General features: G+C 47.7%; 9 protein-coding genes across 9 annotated transcripts; 4 read left to right on the forward strand and 5 right to left on the reverse strand.

The window, feature by feature from the left end:
- Positions 1–1,388: 1,388 nt before the first annotated feature.
- ANOM_001127 (histidinol-phosphatase) lies at positions 1,389–2,450 on the reverse strand (the record flags this gene model as incomplete). The annotated part of the gene is made up of 3 exons (XM_015546384.1): positions 1,389–1,628; positions 1,688–2,236; positions 2,292–2,450. The coding sequence occupies 3 exons, from the start codon at positions 2,448–2,450 to the stop codon at positions 1,389–1,391; spliced, it is 948 nt and encodes a 315-aa protein (XP_015411628.1).
- A 366-nt stretch (positions 2,451–2,816) lies between these two features.
- Positions 2,817–4,612, forward strand: ANOM_001128 (sphinganine-1-phosphate aldolase BST1; the record flags this gene model as incomplete). Its single annotated transcript, XM_015546385.1, has 3 exons — positions 2,817–3,368; positions 3,421–3,554; positions 3,601–4,612. 3 exons carry the CDS (start codon positions 2,817–2,819, stop codon positions 4,610–4,612), a joined length of 1,698 nt encoding a protein of 565 aa, XP_015411637.1.
- A 943-nt stretch (positions 4,613–5,555) lies between these two features.
- ANOM_001129 (SDR family oxidoreductase) lies at positions 5,556–6,474 on the forward strand (the record flags this gene model as incomplete). The annotated part of the gene is made up of 4 exons (XM_015546386.1): positions 5,556–5,643; positions 5,711–5,879; positions 5,956–5,963; positions 6,050–6,474. 4 exons carry the CDS (start codon positions 5,556–5,558, stop codon positions 6,472–6,474), a joined length of 690 nt encoding a protein of 229 aa, XP_015411636.1.
- Positions 6,475–8,126: 1,652 nt separating this feature from the next.
- On the reverse strand, positions 8,127–9,991 carry ANOM_001130 (uncharacterized protein; the record flags this gene model as incomplete). Its single annotated transcript, XM_015546387.1, has 2 exons — positions 8,127–8,929; positions 8,980–9,991. The coding sequence occupies 2 exons, from the start codon at positions 9,989–9,991 to the stop codon at positions 8,127–8,129; spliced, it is 1,815 nt and encodes a 604-aa protein (XP_015411595.1).
- A 765-nt stretch (positions 9,992–10,756) lies between these two features.
- ANOM_001131 (uncharacterized protein) lies at positions 10,757–11,468 on the forward strand (the record flags this gene model as incomplete). The annotated part of the gene is made up of 3 exons (XM_015546388.1): positions 10,757–10,892; positions 10,962–11,021; positions 11,092–11,468. Coding segments are annotated over 3 exons (567 nt in total), but the record flags the coding sequence as incomplete, so codon positions are not given.
- Positions 11,469–12,669: 1,201 nt separating this feature from the next.
- On the reverse strand, positions 12,670–12,993 carry ANOM_001132 (uncharacterized protein; the record flags this gene model as incomplete). Its single annotated transcript, XM_015546389.1, has 1 exon — positions 12,670–12,993. The coding sequence occupies one exon, from the start codon at positions 12,991–12,993 to the stop codon at positions 12,670–12,672; it is 324 nt and encodes a 107-aa protein (XP_015411596.1).
- Positions 12,994–13,712: 719 nt separating this feature from the next.
- On the reverse strand, positions 13,713–15,283 carry ANOM_001133 (MFS transporter; the record flags this gene model as incomplete). The annotated part of the gene is made up of 4 exons (XM_015546390.1): positions 13,713–14,081; positions 14,176–14,982; positions 15,031–15,045; positions 15,092–15,283. The coding sequence occupies 4 exons, from the start codon at positions 15,281–15,283 to the stop codon at positions 13,713–13,715; spliced, it is 1,383 nt and encodes a 460-aa protein (XP_015411597.1).
- Positions 15,284–16,074: 791 nt separating this feature from the next.
- ANOM_001134 (putative choline transport protein) lies at positions 16,075–18,038 on the reverse strand (the record flags this gene model as incomplete). Its single annotated transcript, XM_015546391.1, has 9 exons — positions 16,075–16,245; positions 16,310–16,662; positions 16,717–16,775; positions 16,822–17,006; positions 17,055–17,343; positions 17,391–17,613; positions 17,665–17,824; positions 17,877–17,942; positions 18,001–18,038. 9 exons carry the CDS (start codon positions 18,036–18,038, stop codon positions 16,116–16,118), a joined length of 1,503 nt encoding a protein of 500 aa, XP_015411593.1. The 3' UTR covers positions 16,075–16,115.
- A 1,152-nt stretch (positions 18,039–19,190) lies between these two features.
- ANOM_001135 (GFA family protein) lies at positions 19,191–19,788 on the forward strand (the record flags this gene model as incomplete). The annotated part of the gene is made up of 3 exons (XM_015546392.1): positions 19,191–19,296; positions 19,417–19,502; positions 19,663–19,788. Coding segments are annotated over 3 exons (318 nt in total), but the record flags the coding sequence as incomplete, so codon positions are not given.

The raw sequence follows: 19,788 nt of genomic DNA on the forward strand, positions 1-19,788 counted from the left end.
AAGAACACCCCTAGTGTTTCACGATGCTCGAGCTTCCAACTGTCTGGAACAGGATCATTGACAGACCCATATCGTAGACTAGGCAACCCCTGCTGATTTGGCTCTTGCAGCTGACTGCATGGGTGGTCACTCAGAGATTCTCTTGAGCATTGATTAGAAGCACTGTAAGTCGCCAGACTGCACTCGTATATGGGAGGCGTAAGAAGACGTTGCAGAAAGCCGACCTCAAATCTCTTACCACCCAAGAACCGCATTCCCTCAGTATCAAGATCACATTCGGCCAATAAACCGAGGTTCTGTGACAGGAAGGATATGTGTCTCTTGTCCCCTTGCGTAATAGACATAAGGTCCACAGGACGTTGAACCCCTTTGATGGTGTAGAGTGCGGCAAGGGAAATGCTGGTAGTCCCGAACATGTTGACACACAACGCATTCCCGGAACCTCCAGGAAGCTGAACAATCGGAATTTTCCTCAAAGTATGTCCAGCATCGTTTCTCAGTGCAAGGCCATTGATGATCTCGTGTGGTAGACCATCTCCGGAGCAGCAGACTATAGCATCCCATGAGTCAATTTCCAAGTCCTCTCTCACTAGCTCGCCAGCCTGGCCGGAGAAAGAAGTCTCTCGTATGTCCACCTGGCACTGTGCTGCGGCAAATAAGGGTTCCGCGTATTTACGGTACAATTTGACGGCGGTACCTTTGCCGGAGCATGGATTCAAAAATATCTTCAGCTTCTTTCGTGATTTCGATTCACCGTAGGCGCGGTGCAGGAGCAATTGGATCCAGGCATCTAAGCGAGCGGAAGAGGTCGCTGAATTGCGTAGAGAGAACACCCTCATCATAGGTTCCAGTATCTTTTTCCGCTCTCTCGCATGTTGAATCGTAAGCTCATCCACATTGGCCTGAGCCCAAAGCAGGTGTAAATATCGAATTCTGCATGTCCTTCGACGGGTAAACGTGTCTATAACATGGTTAGCCGACAAACACATCCGTAGAGTGACTATATTGGGGCTGCTGTAGTACTCTGATCGGTTTTAATAGTCAGTCCCTCCTTGTCGAGCTCCAATATCGCACCTTCCACCCGAAGCGTGTCCTGGCAGCGAGCTTCTTTATTCAGGGGGTCCATCTTCTACGACATGAGTATCCCGGTACCCAGTTGGACTAAGGCAATCATACGATTCTTAAATAAAGGCTTTTAGAACTTGACGGGATCCTCGGTTAAACTAAGGGGTCGCCGGTAGCTACCACGGATGACCGAGCCCCGAGACGACACGAGGCAGAAACGCCACTATTGACATATAGTTTTCTAGCTTCTATTAAACATGCGCGTAAATTGCTCGGACAGATTCAGAAAAGGCGTAGTGCGGGATATAAGCGCGTGACAATGTTCATCTCTTCCAGTATTCCAATTCCTCCACCTCTGCCAGAGAACAACTCTTCTGTATCGTCCGTGGAAATCTCGAGTCAACCACCTCACTCGTTTCTTCAGGGGCAAGCTCCAGAAAGTGGAGCTTCTGGATTCCCTGTTCCTTCACAAATTTCAACATCTCGTGGTACTTGGCCCCAACTTGAGCGACACCATGGCTATCGTCAGAAAGACAGAATCGCCCACCCATGGCCAAGAATTCCTGTCCCCTTTTAGTCCTGTAGTGATAACGCGAGTCTCGGAAAAGGAGATTATTCTTACTTGACAGATCTCTGCTGAGGGATACGGCATATCGAGCCCCTTCCGCAGTGCAGCTGAATTGAGTTCCAAAAGCCCTCCGTAGTTTGAGATATACTCAAGATTTCTCACGACCCTCTCCCAAACACCCGGCCATTTGCGTAGCCCTTCTGTAGAGGACTTTGTACTGTCATAATGAAGTCGAATTAAATCGAAATGACCGACTACCGGGGGCTTTAAACTCTGCAACATCTCGAAATGTAAATCAAAGTAGTCTTCGAACATGCGTTCGTCTGTTCCGCCGGATATGTCCCGCGCCTTCAAGTAAAGCTCTCGGCTCCAATCAATAGGAATGCCATGAAGATGGTGGACCGACCCAACGAAAAACTCCCAAGGATACTTGGATAGTGATTCGTGTATCAGCCTCAGTGAAGAATTACTTTCAATCCATTCCGATTCGAAGCCTACGAGAATTTTGATCTGAGAGGCGTATTTCTCCCGCAATTGAATTGCTTTTGAGAAGTATCGTTCCTCGTTACTAAGTAAAAATGAAGAAGTTACGCCAGCTTTGATCTAAAATCTGTTAGACTAAAGGCAATGCATATAACGAGTCATCAACAAGACCTACTTCTTCGTCATATAATTCCTCATCGGCACGCGGCATATGCTCGCTCAAACAAAACACCCGCATACCTTGCCTAATTGCCTCCTGGATGACTTGTTCTAAGGAATCCTGTGCATGGCTGGGGCAAAACTCTCCAGAATGTGAGTGATGGGAGAAAGGCATCTTGATGTTTCCTGATTGACTTGAGAAGGCGAAATTGGAAAACGGCTCTGAGATATTTTAATAAAAGAAAGTTTTCAACAATGAAAAGAACTTTTAAACGACTGCAATGTTCATATGCCAGGATGAACTTTGCACTTTCTAACATCCCACATATTCGGGGCTCGGATATGGATAAAATTCCGTTGGCTCCGTTCGGCTCTCGGCTTTCGAATGAAACAACAGAATATTCAGTGTGATGAGATCATCACGCAGCCAAGCCCACTTCGAGGTATTTAATCCATGGTGGACAGGGTATAGAGAGTAATGGTCTTTTTCTCATTCACCTTTGACTGACTAGAGCTCAAAATAAGTTCATTGGGTGCCAGTATGTCTTCTCTTACTCAGACTGCAAAGTCCTTGTCGTTGCTCTTCACGCAGCCCATGGGAACAAAGTACGATGTTGTTTCGCGACTAGTCTGCGTCTTGTTTATCCTTCGGACTGTTCATAATGTCTATGGCAGTATCACTTGTTATGGTGTTGTCGGAAGCATGAACAGGTTTCTGGAGCTATGCTGGGGATGGATTTCTCCGAAAAAAGCACCAGCCCCTCGTATCTTCAAAAGGGTGGACAAAGGTATGGACCCAATATTGAACATGATGGCTCAAAAGTTAGTCCGCCAAGGAGATGCTGCCAAGAAGAACCATTGTCTTCCAGAAGTGGGCTGGAGCTTCGAAGAAATTGAGGCAGAGTTGGAGGAACTGCAAAATTTGGACCATACGCGATGGGAGGACGGTCGAGTCAGCGGCGCGGTTTACCATGGGGGCAGCGAGCTCCTAGACATGCAAACCAAAGCTATTGGCAAGTTCAGCGTCTCGAATCCAATTCATCCGGATGTCTTCCCTGGAGTCAGAAAGATGGAAGCGGAAATCGTAGCAATGGTATGTGAACAAATGGCCGAACCTCGTGCAAGTGATTAACATAAGGAAACAGATCCTAACCGCTTTCAATGCCCCCGAAGATGGTGCAGGCGTAACCACAAGTGGTGGCACGGAGTCTATTCTCATGGCATGCTTGGCTGCTCGGGAGAAGGCTGCAGCAGAGCGCGGCATCACAAACCCTGAGATGTAAGTTACCGTCAGCATTTATATTTTTACTTGCCCTACTGACTAGACAGGATCATTCCGAGTACTGCTCACGCGCTTTTTACAAAGCCGCCCAGTACTTTAAAATCAAACTCCACCTTGTCTCATGTCCAGCACCTGAGTACAAGGCATCAGTCGACGAAATCCGTCGACTGATCAATAAAAACACCGTTCTTCTAGTTGCATCTGCACCCAACTTTCCACACGGCATTGTTGACGACATCCCAGAGATATCAAGACTGGCAACGGAGAATGATATTCCATTACATGTGGACTGCTGCTTGGGATCACTTGTCATGGCTTTCTTGAAGAAAGCGGGCTTTCCCTCTCCGTACGAGGATGAGGGAGGCTTTGATTTCCGACAGCCCGGAGTCACTAGCATTAGTGTTGACACCCACAAGTATGGTTTCGCTCCCAAGGGTAGCTCCGTCTTATTGTATCGCAACCGGTCATATCGAAACTACCAATATTTTATATTCCCGAACTGGTCCGGCGGTGCATATGCGTCTCCATCGATGGCAGGGTCTCGCCCGGGCTCACTCATCGCAAGTTCCTGGGCTACGCTTATGAAGATGGGCGAGTCGGGCTATATCAATAGTTGCCGCCAGATCGTGGGAGCAGCGAAGAAGTTTGAAACCGCTATACTCACACACCCTAGCTTGATCCCTCATATTGGAATCATCGGGCATCCGATGGCGAGCGTCATCGCATTCACGAGCACAAATAAAGAAATTGAAACTTACGACATCGCTGACGCCATGGATGCTCGGGGTTGGCATCTGAATGCTTTGCAATCTCCACCGGCTATCCATTGCGCTTTTACAATACCCACATCCGAAGCTGTTGATAGCCTCATCACCGACTTGATTGAGGTCATCGAGGAGATATTAATGCAGAATGAGGAGCGAAAAGGTGAGGGAGAACAGATTGTACAGCAGCGTGGCAAGAGTGCGGCGCTCTATGGCGTAGGAGGTAGCATTGACCATTCCGCAATCAGCCAGTTTACTGAAGGGTTTCTGGATACTCTTTACAAAGCTTAGATATCTTAGAAATTTACCACTCTCCACTCATCAACTGAACTGATGTACTATAGCACAGGATGTGATCATAGATTAATAGCCTGCTCAGGCAAGTTTCCTCAAGTCCTTTCTGAATAGTCCGTCCATGGTCAACTTGTGTTTATTGTATAAATTTAGCTAGTAGTATGACTGCCCTTGTTGCTGTGGCCATCTCGAACCTCTCCTTTCGAGAAGTGGCTTACTTGACGAAGCAACAAAATCTGCCGTATTAAAGGGTAATGGCATTGAGTTTGGCGACAGCCGCCACCGTGAGAATCTATATATTATGGGATAACCCAGAGTTGTATAGAACAAGGCTGGGGTGATTTTTCATATTATAGGTTAAACACTATTCGACATCACCAAGAGACTTGCACATAAGGACAATACGGGGTAGGGATCTGATGCTGTCCAACATCTATTCCAATTCCACCATCCCAGAGATGCTGCTAGTATTTATAGATATACTTTTAGAAGTGGAGCTCACGGCAGCTACGGGTCAATGGAGATCATTAGGGAAAGGGTTCGATCATTGTTACTGTGATCTCTCTCTGGACGGGTAGTCCTACTAGTCTATACTATACTCAATATGGTCACCACCGAGACGATTTGGCCCTAACAAAGTCTTAGGCACTGAGTCATGCCTCGCGGGTCTCGACGTTGGTCGCACAGGCCCATTCTATGAGATCCGAGTGCCGATATACTGAACCCGAATCCCGAAGGTCTCAGCAAGCCCGGGGAAAGATCACATGCACCGCTTTGCGATCGAGGAGGAGTTAGTTACTAATTACACCGCACGTTCTGATATCAAGTTGACAAGTAATGAAGCTCGGAACACTCTACTTCTTTAATACTGGAGGTCCTCCTTGTGAATGATTCTTCTCTCAACACCCAGTCATTTTTATCTTTGGTAGTCTATTTTGGAATGGCAAACCGCCCGCGTACAGTTTTAATCACAGGTTGCTCCAAGGGCGGTATTGGACACTCTCTTGCTTGCTCATTTCATGATGCAGGTAGGTGACATCTTTCAGTCGCGATTCTTGGGGGTTAATGAGTCTGACCAATGAATTCTCGCGAAAGGGCTGCTTGTTCTTGCCACGGCTCGTGAGTTAAGCTCCATGGAAGACTTGGCGACGCGAGGAATCAAAACCTTCACTCTCGATGTCACGTCGCCGGAAGACATCCAGAGAGTGCGACAACGAGTCGAAGAGCTCACTGGACATGGGCTAGACTTTCTAGTAAACAATGCGTATGTAATATCTGATAAAGGTTCCCATCCCCTGTGGTGCCATATTTCTCCAATCTAATATACACGCACGCTACAGAGGCAAGAGTATGTATACCTGATGTCTCAATAGTAGCTCAACTCGGATCTACTGCGTTCATGACCCGTGAGAAAATCCAAACTAAGAACATTAGACTGCACTGTTCCTTGCGTCGATATTGCGGATGACGATATACAATCTACTTTTGAGACAAATGTATTCTCCGTGATGCGAATGGTTAGAGAATTCACCCCTCTGCTCATTCAAGCCAAGGGAACTATCATAAACATCGGCTCAGTGGCCGCCGTTATTCCTTATGTTTTTAGCGGTATCTATAACGCATCAAAGGCTGCACTTCATGCTTACAGCAACACTTTGCGACTTGAATTAGCCCCGTTCGGTGTTAAGGTAATGATTGTGGTTACAGGAGGTGTGAAAAGCAGAATAACCCGGACTAAACGGACGCTCGGAGAGGATAGCATATATCTACCTATTTCCGATGCCTTTGAACGCCGGGTTACACACTCACAAGGTATTCTCTGCTTTTTCTTGTCAGTGGTTCATCATGCTTATGTTTGAACCGTCTTCAGAGGGTGCTATGAAAAATGAAGATTATGCTCGCTCCGTTGTCAATCGGGCTTTACATGTGAATCCTCCCCGTTGGCTTTGGCAAGGGAACAAATCATGGATCATATGGTTTTTGGACTCATTTTTTCCTAGGAGCATCTGGGTAAGACAAGTTGAAAGGTCACTTCGAAATGACCAAGTGGTACAAAGATCTGCTTTCACTAACTAGTGCACCAGGACTGGATACTGCCTTCTTTGTTCGGACTCACTCGGCTACACAAAAGGGATCATCGTTCATGAATAAACATCCAACAGAGTCTAATATAAACAGAACGTCATATGCTATCATCGGTATCTGCTCTCATCATTATTGTTTGCCGATTTCAGGTTCAGTAAACGAAGAAAATGGAGTGTAAGGTTTCATGTATGTCCTTTCCCACCAGCAGATTGTATTCAAAGGGTTAGATCAAATGAAGGTGAAACACAACAAAAGAGAGGTGCTCGAACAAAGAAACGGCAGGGACCGCAATGGCGTTGCTGCCTGACCTCCAAGAACATATCCGATTCTTGAAATGAGACCATATCGTCGGAAATCGCCACATTCGCCCAACCCAAGGACTAAATGCCATTCTGAACTTGACACTTGTCGACGGTAGAGCATAAGGCTGGGTAAGATAGCATGATGCAGCCAAGGGGGAGGTGAGACCCCAGCGGCACGCAGTACAGGCTGTAGTACGGAGGCTTTGGCCCTCAGGGGGAACTGTTGTTCCGTGACGGGATGAAAGAACAAAACAATCCTGACCACGCACAAGGACTTACATCACGTCATGGGCACAAGTACTGCAGACTAAATCGAACGTACGGACAATAGATCGGATTTTCGGCTTTTGTACGGGAACTCGCTCACCTCACTATTTCTAGGGTACCCAGGGACCAGGGTACTAAAACTTAGAGGTGATCCTAAGATATAGTATTAGCGGTTAAAGTGACTCTCTAAAGCGGTACAATATACCGTCTAAGTGACTCTCTAAAGCGGTAATATTGTACCGTTTTCAGTTAGAAGGACAGTTCATTAGAAAGACGGTAGGATATTACGGCACTATATCAGAACGACGGTAAAAGATTAGCGTATTAAATAACAAAGACGGCATCCTTTACCGTATTTGATTAGAAAAACGGTATATTTTACCGCATCAAATGACCAAGTCTGTAAATTATTACCGCCTTAGTTGCGAAGGGCGGTGTATTTTACCGCATAAACTGAGAAGACGGTAAAATCTCGGAATCGGACTAGTCGATTATCCGGGGCGTTGGAAGATATTATGATTGGTTTAAATCTATAATGGGGCGTACAGGACAGATTTCATTGGTCAAGTGAATCGTTGATTGTCCCGTTCGAGGTTATATCCATACCTCGATTTCATCCGCTGTACCAACAAACGGTAAAATCTTACCTACTTGAAGCTCTCACAGACCCAAGCCACGCTCATACCACTTTTTTCTCGTCGTTACTTCGAACTTCTTAACATTACTATATAACCATATGTTGAGCCCAGACATCCTTACATCTGAACCAGAATTAGCCTGATGGTCACTTCTCTCCACGTTAGCTGACATTGACCAACATACCGTGAAGAAACGGCTTTGTTGTATCTCTCAGCCTGTCAAACACCGGAATCTTCTTGGTCGATCCCATACAACTCGTCATAGGTAATCCAAGAATCGCAGGTGTCCTGCAGGAGGTCATAATCAATACCACCTATGACCTCATCAGATCTCTCCAAAAATTGCAACGCAAACCCTTCAGTAGTATGCCAGCCAATATGACAATGCATCAACCACGCCCCGGGATTATCCGTCTGGAAAGCAAGGACCAGGTGCCCGTTCGCCGGCAGCATTGCCGTATCCCGGCGAGGCGGGTTTTCAGTACGCGAGGACCCATCCCAGGCACCCTGCCCTTGGGAAAGAATGAAGAAGTCATGTCCGTGGAGGTGAATCGGATGGTCTACGGGTATGCGAGTTTCGATATCCAGATAAAACCACTGGTCCGCTTTCGGCAACGAGATGACGGCACTGGAGTTTGGAAATGCCGACGAGCCATTTCGTATCTGGAGTAGTGTGGGATCTTCCCATAGAATCTCCATTGTCGTGCTGTTGAGGTACCAGCGGAAAAGCCCCTTTGCGTTACGGCGGGTGTCGGCGTCGACCATCTCTTGCAGGTCTGGGGCAGGGACTGATTTCGGTACGTGTGGCACCAGAACCGAGGCCGGTATATCGTAACATGTTTCATCTAAGTAGATAAATGGGAGAGTCTCTGGGATACTCGGTGTCTCTCCGTAGTGCAGGACGCCACGGATGTTGTTGCCACGAGCATTTTCCGAACAAGCGTGTAGTGGTATCGCGCGTATCCAGAATGAATCAGCAACCGATGCCTGATCGGCTGTAATAATTACATCGTATCGCTGGCCTTTTGCCACGGTTAGTATATTGTCAGGCCATGGGTGTGGGAGTACGAACCCATGCCGATGGTTAGACTATATGTGGTGTATGGCTCGATGGGCACCAAGTCCATCGCGATGATGGTCATTTTATGATTATCGATCATGAATTCAAAGGTTGTATCAAGAGCTGCATTGACAAGCCTCAATCTATACGACTTTCCTTCCCTCACCTGGAGCTTCAGCCGAGATCCGTCGGTGTGGTTACCGGTATCGAGGACGTTGGTTCCGTTGATTAATCCATTATCTAATTGTGGCGGGCCACAGACCTGTGCGAATTGATACATTTCATCTGCAGTGTCATGCGTCCAATCGCTCAGAATCATCACGCCGGCGTCCTCGTCATAGTTCGCCGTAGCAGGTCCATTGATAACAATGCCACCAAATACCCCGTTCCAGGCTTGGAGACCAATATGAGAATGATACCAGGACGAGCCGTACTGCTCGGCTCGCCAACGATAGGTCATCGATGAGCCAGGGGCTATAGGACACTGGGTGATGGAGACAACCCCATCGTGTTCGTTTGTTCCTCTTTGCCACATACCATGCCAATGGATACTGGTGCCATTCTTAGCTTCATGGAGGTGATTAGTGACATGTACGACGACATAATCACCCCAGTCCGCATAGATAGTCGGTCCAGGGATGCTACCATTGATAGCCATCACCGTTCGTAAATAGCCATCTGGGGCGGCAGCGATCTCGTCAATATCTAGCCAATACTCCCTAGTCACACCCGTATCAGGAACAACCTCTGACCAGTCCGTGTCGATGTCATATTCACACCACTTGGAACGGTTCTCTGGCAAGTTTCCAGCACAGGGAGTTCCTGATGGCAATGCAATTGAAGATGTGGAGGTGCCAGTGGAGTTTCTCGCCCTCTTGGCCTGCCATTTGTTGTGGTGCCTTGCTGTATCGAGTGTTCGAGAGGCATCAGAGATAGACAGGCCCCTTTTGTTGTTGTGATTAGGTTGGAGAAATATCGCCGTCCCGCATAATGCATATGCCAGAAGGAGTAAGCTAACAAGCATCATGGCCCGTTCCGTTATGAGAGCCGTGTTCACTTATGACTCCAAGTTCGCACCTTATTCCAGAGTATTGGAACGGAGTATGTCACCACATTTATAAGACGTCGTAACTCCTCGGAGTCCAAGTTTCCACTCTAATAACAGGGCACCCCTATGCAAAAATCGAGAACCCTGTCAGTGAGGCGCAGTACAGATTAGGTCGAGCAGCAACCAACACATCGTATTCGTGAACTCGCTTGCTACCGGGTTTCGGGATTGGCTCGTCAACATCATACCCAATATCAAGCCACCAACCACACCTCTTTACTACTTAGGCAACACACAAAACTTAGACAACTGATCAGCTAGCCACGCAGTGGACCACATTCTGTGTCTAAACAGTATGCTTGGCAGACGGATCGGTTAGAGAGTCAGTGTACCAGGCGTCCCTTATTGGCTCGGGGGACCATTAGCCGCATCATATATGACTCGTAACAAGGAGGCCTGAAATTTCAGCCTCAATGTAATATGCTCTTGGCACTTGCCTGGGAGGATAGGAAGTCGTACGGAATATCGGATTGTCGCAGATGACTCGCCCTTGGTTATGTGAGGCGTAAATGAGTGAGCCAGGTAAGAATATATCAACCTGATCAATCCTCGCTTTCTACTTCTTTCCATACAAGCAGACTAATTAAGTTACCGTGAGCGGTAAAAACAAAGAGAACAGCGCAATGGGGTGAGCCCGGCAACATTCTTCGCCGTCAGTAGGTACTAACATGCCCATCTAGTTGGTCTCTGATTCCTAGACTCTTCCTGATCGGTTGCTCACTGGCCAACCTTGTCTATGGCCAAACATGTCAGCAATCATTCAGACTGTATGCATATGGCGAGGGTATTGGCGGTTTGCCCGTGTTCTACGCCGATGGTGAGCGTCGAAGAACTTGTCTCCCTTGAGATTTTAAGCAAGTGATAAACAACCCTGACAGGTCAACAGGTAGCGCCGAAATAGGCAATCGATCCCTCTCAACAGCAAATGAGACGGTTTCTATCTACTGTAAGACTTTCATGAATACACATCAAATGCAAATAGAGTGCCTCTTTGTACTCACAGTTACCGTGCGCAGTTACTATCCCCGAGGAAACGCCGACGGTCTGGCGGGCACAAGCAAACCGTACAGAATCCAGGAGTCCATCTTTTGATTCTATGGTTTTTACTTTGCCATCCATATCAGGAACATCTGGTGGGAACGTCGGGTTCAAAGATCCAGATGATTCTTCCCGGCTGGATACGAAAACGCTGAAACTCTACGGCAATTATGTTCTGATCGACTCACAGAATGCGAACTTCTTCACAACACGAAGCGAGAGCGGAGTTTACTCCCTGCAGTGGAGTGCAAACGAAACAGCCACGCCCAACAGGATTCCATTGAAGCTCAGGGCGATCCAGCCATCTACCGACTCCGTTTTGGCTGATGGTTTTAACCCTCGGGGCGAACTCTAAGCGACGCGACGAACAATCGTAGAACTAGGATGTGGTGGGCGAGATCCGTGAGGAATGGGAGATTAGAGGATCTAGATGATATGTCGTGACACGTCTAATCAATAGTGTGCTTTCTTTACCACACTTTCCAGGGCCTATAGCTTCAGTAGATGTTTGATGTAGGGTCTAGCTCGGTGGCTGTGCTGCAGGGCGACATGTCTCGGGTGCCTAACTTTGCTAGGTTCTCGGCAGATCCAAGGGATTGGTAGTAGTTTCATGCCGGTATTTCGGAGCCTTTCTGGATACGATCAGCGGCCAGCCTTACAGATACACAAAGGTCAACCTGAGGCGTGATGCCGATCTTCTCGTATCCTGCTGTCACATGGGCTATGGAGATGCTGAGAGGAGCCACGCAATATTCACTATCACACTTTTCTTTTTAACTTTGTACGGAGTACGCCGATTGGACTTGTACTACGAAAAATATAAATCCTCCGAGGAGGCTGACAATGAAGGAGTCATCGTCCTTAGATTTAGAGTTGACAATCAGTCCTGCCCTACCAACAAGCTTCGCTAGGAAGTACTGTTTTCGGAATAAAGGATTTTACGCTGGTTTTATTCGTTGGAACTGTTATGCTATTTAGAGAGCATGTTAGGTGTACTGTACAAAGGGTTGCAATATCAATTGAGTGTCAGGGAAATAAACGCTTTCTCAGGCTTTCGCGCCTTCGACAAACTGCAAGTACAGCTGATTTGCGTTCAGTGAAAAGTCCATCTATGCGCCTTACAGCGTAATATAGCCACTGCGACTCAGGCATGGGATAGATAAGCTACACTACCAGCTCCAATAAGGGTAGCTACTTGGCTTCCGATAAGATAGGAGGATATTTTCCTCTCCCCTAATTGCCCGCTCTTTCCTAATCTCGTACTGGTCATCATTCACCAAGTCCTTCATAGTCACTTCTGTTGTCCTTCCCAGACTCTCAAGGTCACTCAACCTGCTACTTGTAGCCTTCAGTCATTTCTTAAACCCGTCTTCAGAACACACGGCCCGAAAGGCGCTCTGCATAAGCCCCGAATTGGCCCTTACAATGTCATTATCGTCAATAGATACGATCCTCATCTGATGAAGCTGGTGGACAAAGTCTGCTCGGGTCACCAGTTCCTGGGCTTTGTGTAACGGGATACCAGGAAGCTCCGAGCATGGATGTTTCTGATCTTTCTATATCTTAACCAGGGCCTTGCCAAGCCGAACCTGGAATACATCGATATCGTCATGAACGTCTAGCATAACAACATCCCGTCCGTAGATGTCTCGCATTGAGTGGACCAACATGCTCGTCTTCCCTGTGCCTCTTTCGCCGACGATAAGCCAGTAATGTCCCGTTTCGGTGCCACGTAAGATATCATCGATGAGCGGTTGCTCTGGGCGCTGGATGTAGAATTCATCTTTGTTGCGTGGTGTCGGAATGATGGCCGGTTGGTGAGATTTTGCTGGAGAATGCGTTCTGGATCTTCGAGAGTACGGAGTTCTGGTAGTATACATGGTATGTGTAACCGCGTAGGACGTGTATTAGGCCCGTTGCTAGTGTTGTAGCTGTGTGCTGTAGAAATCTTTGGGAAAAGTGTCCTGTGTTGTTCTTAGACTTGGGATTGTCTGCTTTGGTTGGATACTATGTGTGTATGACCCAGGAGGATCCAGGTTCTGTGATGAGGCGTTGATCTTCTCCCCGATATGCGAAGTAACGAAGCCGAAAATAATGTTAGAAATGGATTTACAAGATAGTTTGGGAGTAAGGCAGGTTATAGAGCTTGTAAGGGGACGTGGCATTGTAATGCTTATTGGTTGGAGGGTCTTGTAACGGTGGCCCCCGTTGGTGTTCTGTATGATACTGCGTTTGTCATAAACACGAAATATCGAAAGTAGATCTAGAGCCAAAAGAGGTTAATTAGTTAATTTAGGTCTGGCACTATGTAATCAAGAGATTGGTTGCTGGAGATAAGTTGTCCCGATCTTTCGCAGCTTATCTTGTCGAGCTCTGTGCATAGTGCGTTTAAGAGATGCGACAATACGAACCTATACATGAGAGTATCAATATGAAGACCTTGCAACAACTCAGCAATGGTAATGATACCAGCCTCTAGTTGAATATAGTGCCGAATTGAAATTTCAATGGAGTCTAGATTATCCTCATGATATCAGTAATTCCATTTTGAAGCCCGGGTATAGCAGTTCCAGAGCTGAACTATATAAACAGCAAACATCTATACGTCTGAAGTCCCATGCTGCTCTTCATCAACTTTCTTTGGTAACCGTGGGAGCCCCAACCATAACAACAAAATCCCAGCAGAGAGACCAATAATAAACGGCTGCAAGACCTGCACGCCTCGAGCCTGCGCAATGGCGCCCACTACGAAGGGCAGCACGGCGGCTCCGCCTCCTCCGAATGCCGCCGCAAAGCCAATAGCACTGACATGTAATGATCGTGGGAGCAATTTGGTGGCAACGATGACAGCAGCAGGGAAGAAGGGACCGAGAAAGAATCCCTGGAACGAAACCGCCACGGCAGATGCATAGAAATTAGGCACAAGCCACAAGATGAGCCCACAGGCTATTGCGAACAGGGAGTACACCTTGTCAAAGTTAACATGTTAGTTGATCTGGAAGCGGTAAAGAGATTAAAGAGGCAGAAAAGAAACAAAGACAAGAAAATAAAGGGATACATACAACTATGGCCATCTTTTCCCCGATTCGCGGTGTGATGAAACCGAGTACCACTCGACCGCAGGCAATGCCTAACCAGAACCCCGTAGCAACCATCCCGCTCGCAAAGTCCGCTCCATGTCGTACTCGCATCATGAACGTGACGATCCATCCGCCCAAAGCCACCTCGATCCCGACATACCCGAGGAGGAAAAATGCGCAAATCCAGGTGACCCGGGCGGATGGCTTCGTGAAGAGGGCTTCACGCAGGCCTCCACCAGAGCCATCCTCCTGGGGGGTAGCCTCCCGTAGCTGCTGCTGTGGAGTCCCAAAAGACAAAAAGACAAAAGGCGAGCTCGATAGCGGCACAGCCAATCTGGGTCGCTGTTGTATTAGCGAGAGTCTCGACGCATCTGAGATAACGACATACCATGATATAGTAGAAATAATACCAGGGCACTTTTGCTCGGTAATTAAAGAAGTCGCTACCAGTGGGCTCAGGACTGCACCTACACCATATAGTCCGTGCAAGAGTCCCAGGAGCTCATTGGCATTAGCCATGTTACCAATCCAAGCGTTCCAAGCTGAGTCGGCCAACCCATTTCCAAAACCTGCGAATATGAAGGATACTACTAGTACTGGGTATGGAGGATGGACGCAATTGACAATGTATGCCAGTAAATGACACCCTGGGGAAATCCAGGCCACTCCACGGCGGCCAAGCGTTGTATGGATTTTGTTATTGAGTAGGGCAGCCAGGGTATAGCCACCGAGGGGTGACAGGAAAACTAGAGAGACAATAGTATAGGACAGGTTATAATATTCCTCGAGCTAAGGAATTAGCGGTGGATCCCCATAACACGTAGAGTTCACGCTTACATATGGAATCAACGGCTATAATTGTTAGCTATGTCTTTGATCAGCTGGCAAGTGATCTTACCCCATACGCGGCATCATTCGCTCCCATCACCAGAAAACTCCAGAATGTAGCCGCTGTCTTGAATATATTGGACCTGGGATGGTTCCATCGTTCTGTCTTTTTGAATACCGGCTTAGCCTCTTGTGCATACCTGTCAGGGGGTGGGTTTTGCTGGGCCACAGCATTGTCTATGTCCGGATTGGTAGTCGCCATGTTTTTATAATTTTTTGGAGATTCAGGAACTGGGATCTGGGTCTTTATATCGACCGGAGCGAGCTAAGGACTAACCAATGGAAGGGTCCTAGCATACAGGCTAAATGGGCCCTACAGATACTTTTTTGCCAAGTAACGTCGGTCCGACAGTGTGAGATATGATTCATGGGTCCATTGCCACATTGACCCAGCACTAATCAGTCCATACCCCCACAGCGGTGTGACAACAGGTAGATGAGGTGTTGATCTTTCAGCATTAATAGTGCATGCGTGATTCATCCAACATATCCTCTATGGCTCCCACGTATGCCCGTGAGTCGTCGGACTGTTTAGAAATGCATTTCATAGCGCTCCCACGGTGTACCACATATCAAAAGCCCTCTTTCCTTCAAGGAAAAGGGAAAAGACGTCAACCAGCAAGGAGCATATGAATAGGAAAGGAGGTGCAACATTAATAAGAATTAGCTTCAGCTGCGAGAAGCTTACATGCGGTCAGCCTAGTGGGAAAGATAACCTTTGTAGTCTTCTAGACGTTGAAGTCCAGCCATTAACCTGCTGTTGTGGCGGATAGATGAAGGTTTTTGATGTCGTTAACATAATCGAACAGACTGAAAATGGAAGTGATCGGATCGCTGGCGAATCTTCCCTTTCCAGTTTAGTGAGGCACAAACCGAGATCTAATCTTATTGGACTTTGGATACATATACGACATACACTATGCCTATTGTGGCAGAACGCCCAACTCCTCCCCCCGTGATTTCCACTTGACAACCAGATCAGTCGTAATCCATCACTCCACCTCGCGCAAAACCATGGCGAATATCCCTTAGCCCTATGACAATGCCAATTTGTTGCTCATGTTCAATGCATCCCAGTTGATCTTTGGCCCGGTGAACTTATGTCTCCGCTCTATCCACAGTAGCAATATGAGGCAATACACTCCCACCAGGACAGCCGACCCACTATATCCACATCAGTACCCCGTAGGATGCAGGTGGAAATGAAAGCAATGGTAAAAGCACTTACTAGTTCATAGACCCTGCAGTTGTGGGTAATTTGGTTGGGAAACAAAACAGTATCCCGCTGAAAATCAACCATACCGTGGAAAAAATATTGACTGCGTATCCCCATCGACCCAGATTAAATGACCGTGCCGGGAGCTTGTCCCGTCCTACTGTCGCCAGGATGGCCTGGGGAACGGTGAAACTAATGTTCAAAAAGAGGATCGACATGTTCACGATGCAGTTGAATGCTGTCGAACTGGCGATATAGACAAGACCGTATAGGAGACAGAATGAAACGGAGAGGAACGTGGTGCGCACGGGGATGTTGAACTTCGGGTCGATGAAGTTCCAATAGTGGGAGAATGGAAGCCCGTTCTGTCTGGGTTAGCATCATACACCTTAGATTCTTGGTTACACCCTGACGCATACATCTCTAGAAAATGCCCACGCGATCCGACTCGAAGTTATCCATTGGCTTGGACCGCAGGCTGACAGGTTAGCATGGTATGAGACACCAAAGGGGCATAGACTCACTCCAATACAGGAATGTCATAAAGGCTTGCAGCGCTGTGGCGCCCACCTTACTTCCGGTCGCTTGATAGTAGACCTCCATGCTAGGAATGAACGCTTTGTGAACTGCATCGATGTCCTGAATGCCGCAAAGCATCACGGTGACCCACGGTACAGCTGTCATGACGCCAACTAAGACTCCAAGGTTACTACCGACAGTTAGCAGAATGTCAATATCTATCTGTGGTCAATCTTACATCACGAGAGGGATCCTCCGGCCCGGTTGGGGCATTTCCTCCGCGATATGTGTGACAGCTCCGATAGCCGCATAACAGTACTGTCCCATGGTGATGCTCAGCAACCATGCTGGGGCCGTGTCCCATCCACTGGTCCCCTGGAACGTTGTGAGGACTTCGGGGTGATAATGTCCCCGTCCTGAGGCGAGCACCGCTATCAAGACCAAGATCAAGCCGGTTATGGACAGGGTAAAGGTGGTTTTCGTCAGGTAATCATAACGTCTCTGGGGAACGGCGAAGACAGGAACCACTAATCAAATCAGTTACCATGTTAACAATCGGACCTTGGGGCCTTACACGTCAAGGTGACCACCAACACATAACATAAGTATATCTGCCACCTCTCATGCTGAAAGTCGGGATACCAGAACACTGCTATCCCAAACGCCGAAATCCCTGTATAGATGATGCCCGATGCTGCACTCACCCACCATGCTATGACATTGGTAATGCCAACTGTGTATGCGGCAAACTTCTTGTACTTTTGTGGGGCTAGTATATAGGTGAAGTGATATTGACCCTGTATGGTGTCAGTGTGGCCGAAGCATGATTAGAGAAAGGTCGAACAAACCCCTGAAGAGGGCAATGCAGAGCACAGCTCGGCCAGCCCTAGCAACACAATCCACTGCGCTACCGCCGCAATCATCACTCCGAAGAGAACGGTCGGACCACCTCCATAAGCCAGGGGTGTTCCGAACGTTGCGCCATAACCTAACCATGAGTTGGCAATACTGTGCAAGTCAGTGAACACGACCCAACGCGGCTTATAGTATAGGGTCCAACCTGAACGACAATCCAATAGCTCCCACCCAGGAAAATGACCGCGCAAGCTCGGGCCGGTGGCTGGGCCTGCAGGACGGCATCGTCAGGAGCAAGGCTCTCGTCGGATAGTTGTTCTACCACATACGGAACCTGCTTCTTGATATCTGCGGTGTCAGTCATCATGGACTATAGTGACGAAGACTGACAAAATCGGCTCCGAGGTATGAGGGGGGGAAAAGGGATCGGGGAGATATTAGCACTACACATGTGAAATACGGTGCGTTGCACCGCATATTAAATAGCAGCTACGCTGGTGTTAGGTTACTTGGCTATCCTATCGAGCAATAGCTTGGACCTCGACACACCGAGACGGGAAGCAAGGATGTGGAATGTCCCAGAGTGGAACCAACAACGAAGGGGGTGGGTAGTCCACCTTGGATGGAATGTTGCTTATGAGAGCATCTCGAACGTTAATGGGACCGTTTCTCCAGATCATCAGCCTATCCTTCGACCTTGTGAGCATCTACAGCTCTGCCGAACCATGCATGTTGCGAAACTATGATGCATATGATGCAACCTCATGCTCGCGGCTACAGGAGAATAAATAAGCACTTGCTTCAGACTCATATACCGGCGGCTAACGTGCACTCCTCTGCCCCCTTGCATTGAGGCCTCCGTTTTACTCTTGCACTGGAGCTCTCCACAGTAGAAATGTCGATCAAATTGGAGATCTCATGATATACCCTCTTCCCGAATTGACCAACTTCTTTTTGCCCTCGACACCTCACTGTAGCCCTACACCATGGCCACTGCATTCCACGAATCCACGATCAGCGTGCCTTCGTTTGAATCGATAAAAGCAGGAGATATACAGGATTTACCAAACGCCGATAAGCAGGCTAATAAGAGACTTTACCAAAGCTACGATCGAGGTATGTGTCTTCTTGGAAAGCCGAAATTGCCGGCGGAGCTATCTTATTAACCTTAAGAGGAAACCCGTCGAGCTCCCAGAGCTTTAGCTTAGCTCTCAAGTGCCAGTGCTCCCTCCCCTCCAACCGATAAACTCAGTTTCAATTAGTAGCTCGCTGCCTTCATAGCTGTAGCATTGCGGCTCGGCAGTAGCCAGACCTAGATCCCTCACATCAGCACTAACTACTCGATTAGCACGTTAAGCGGCTTGGCGGCAAAATAAAACACGACCGTCCACGACCAGTCCCTGCAACAACAATAAACAACTCCGTTATCCTGAGTATATAAAACGCGGAACCCCACCCGTAGATCCTCCAAGGATCCGAGCGATAACAACATTCTCAGACGCCTAAGCACCCCTCGACCATGGCAGAAGCCAAGTCATACGCAGGAAGTTGCCACTGTGGCCAAGCCAAGTACTCCTTTTCCCTCTCGCCGCCGATTGAGGAACAGGAGGTCGTCCAGTGTAACTGTAGGTTTATCCTGGCTAATCCTATTAAATCTCACCGTCGGCGATTAAACCGAATTATGGCATGCGGGATTTCCCCCTAATTGTCCCGGACTGGGGCTAATTTTATCGTAAATGACGCAGGCTCTATTTGCCATATTAATGGCTATTTGCTTGTTTATCCGAAAATAGACGATTTTGAGTTTCCGAGGGAGGATACTGTGAAGGTTGTTTTCTTTTCTTTTCTTTTCTTTTTCTTTTTTTTTTTTTTTTTTTTTCCACTCTATCTTTCTTGTTTTTTATCATTATTAATGCTAAGAATCCTTGTTGCGTCATTAATTGTGTCATTTTATGCAGGGTATTATCTTGACTAATTTTTGGGCTTCGCAGGCTTATCGTTTTGGATCCGAGCAGGTTCCCCATTATTTCTGTACGAATTGTGGGACGAGCGTTTATGCGAGAAGTACTATTCCGCGTTTCAGTCATATTGTTGCATTGAATGTATTACCCCCCTGG

The sequence above is a fragment of the Aspergillus nomiae genome, assembly GCF_001204775.2.
Source record: "Aspergillus nomiae NRRL 13137 chromosome Unknown contig00010, whole genome shotgun sequence".
In the NCBI taxonomy this organism is placed as follows: domain Eukaryota; kingdom Fungi; phylum Ascomycota; class Eurotiomycetes; order Eurotiales; family Aspergillaceae; genus Aspergillus; species Aspergillus nomiae.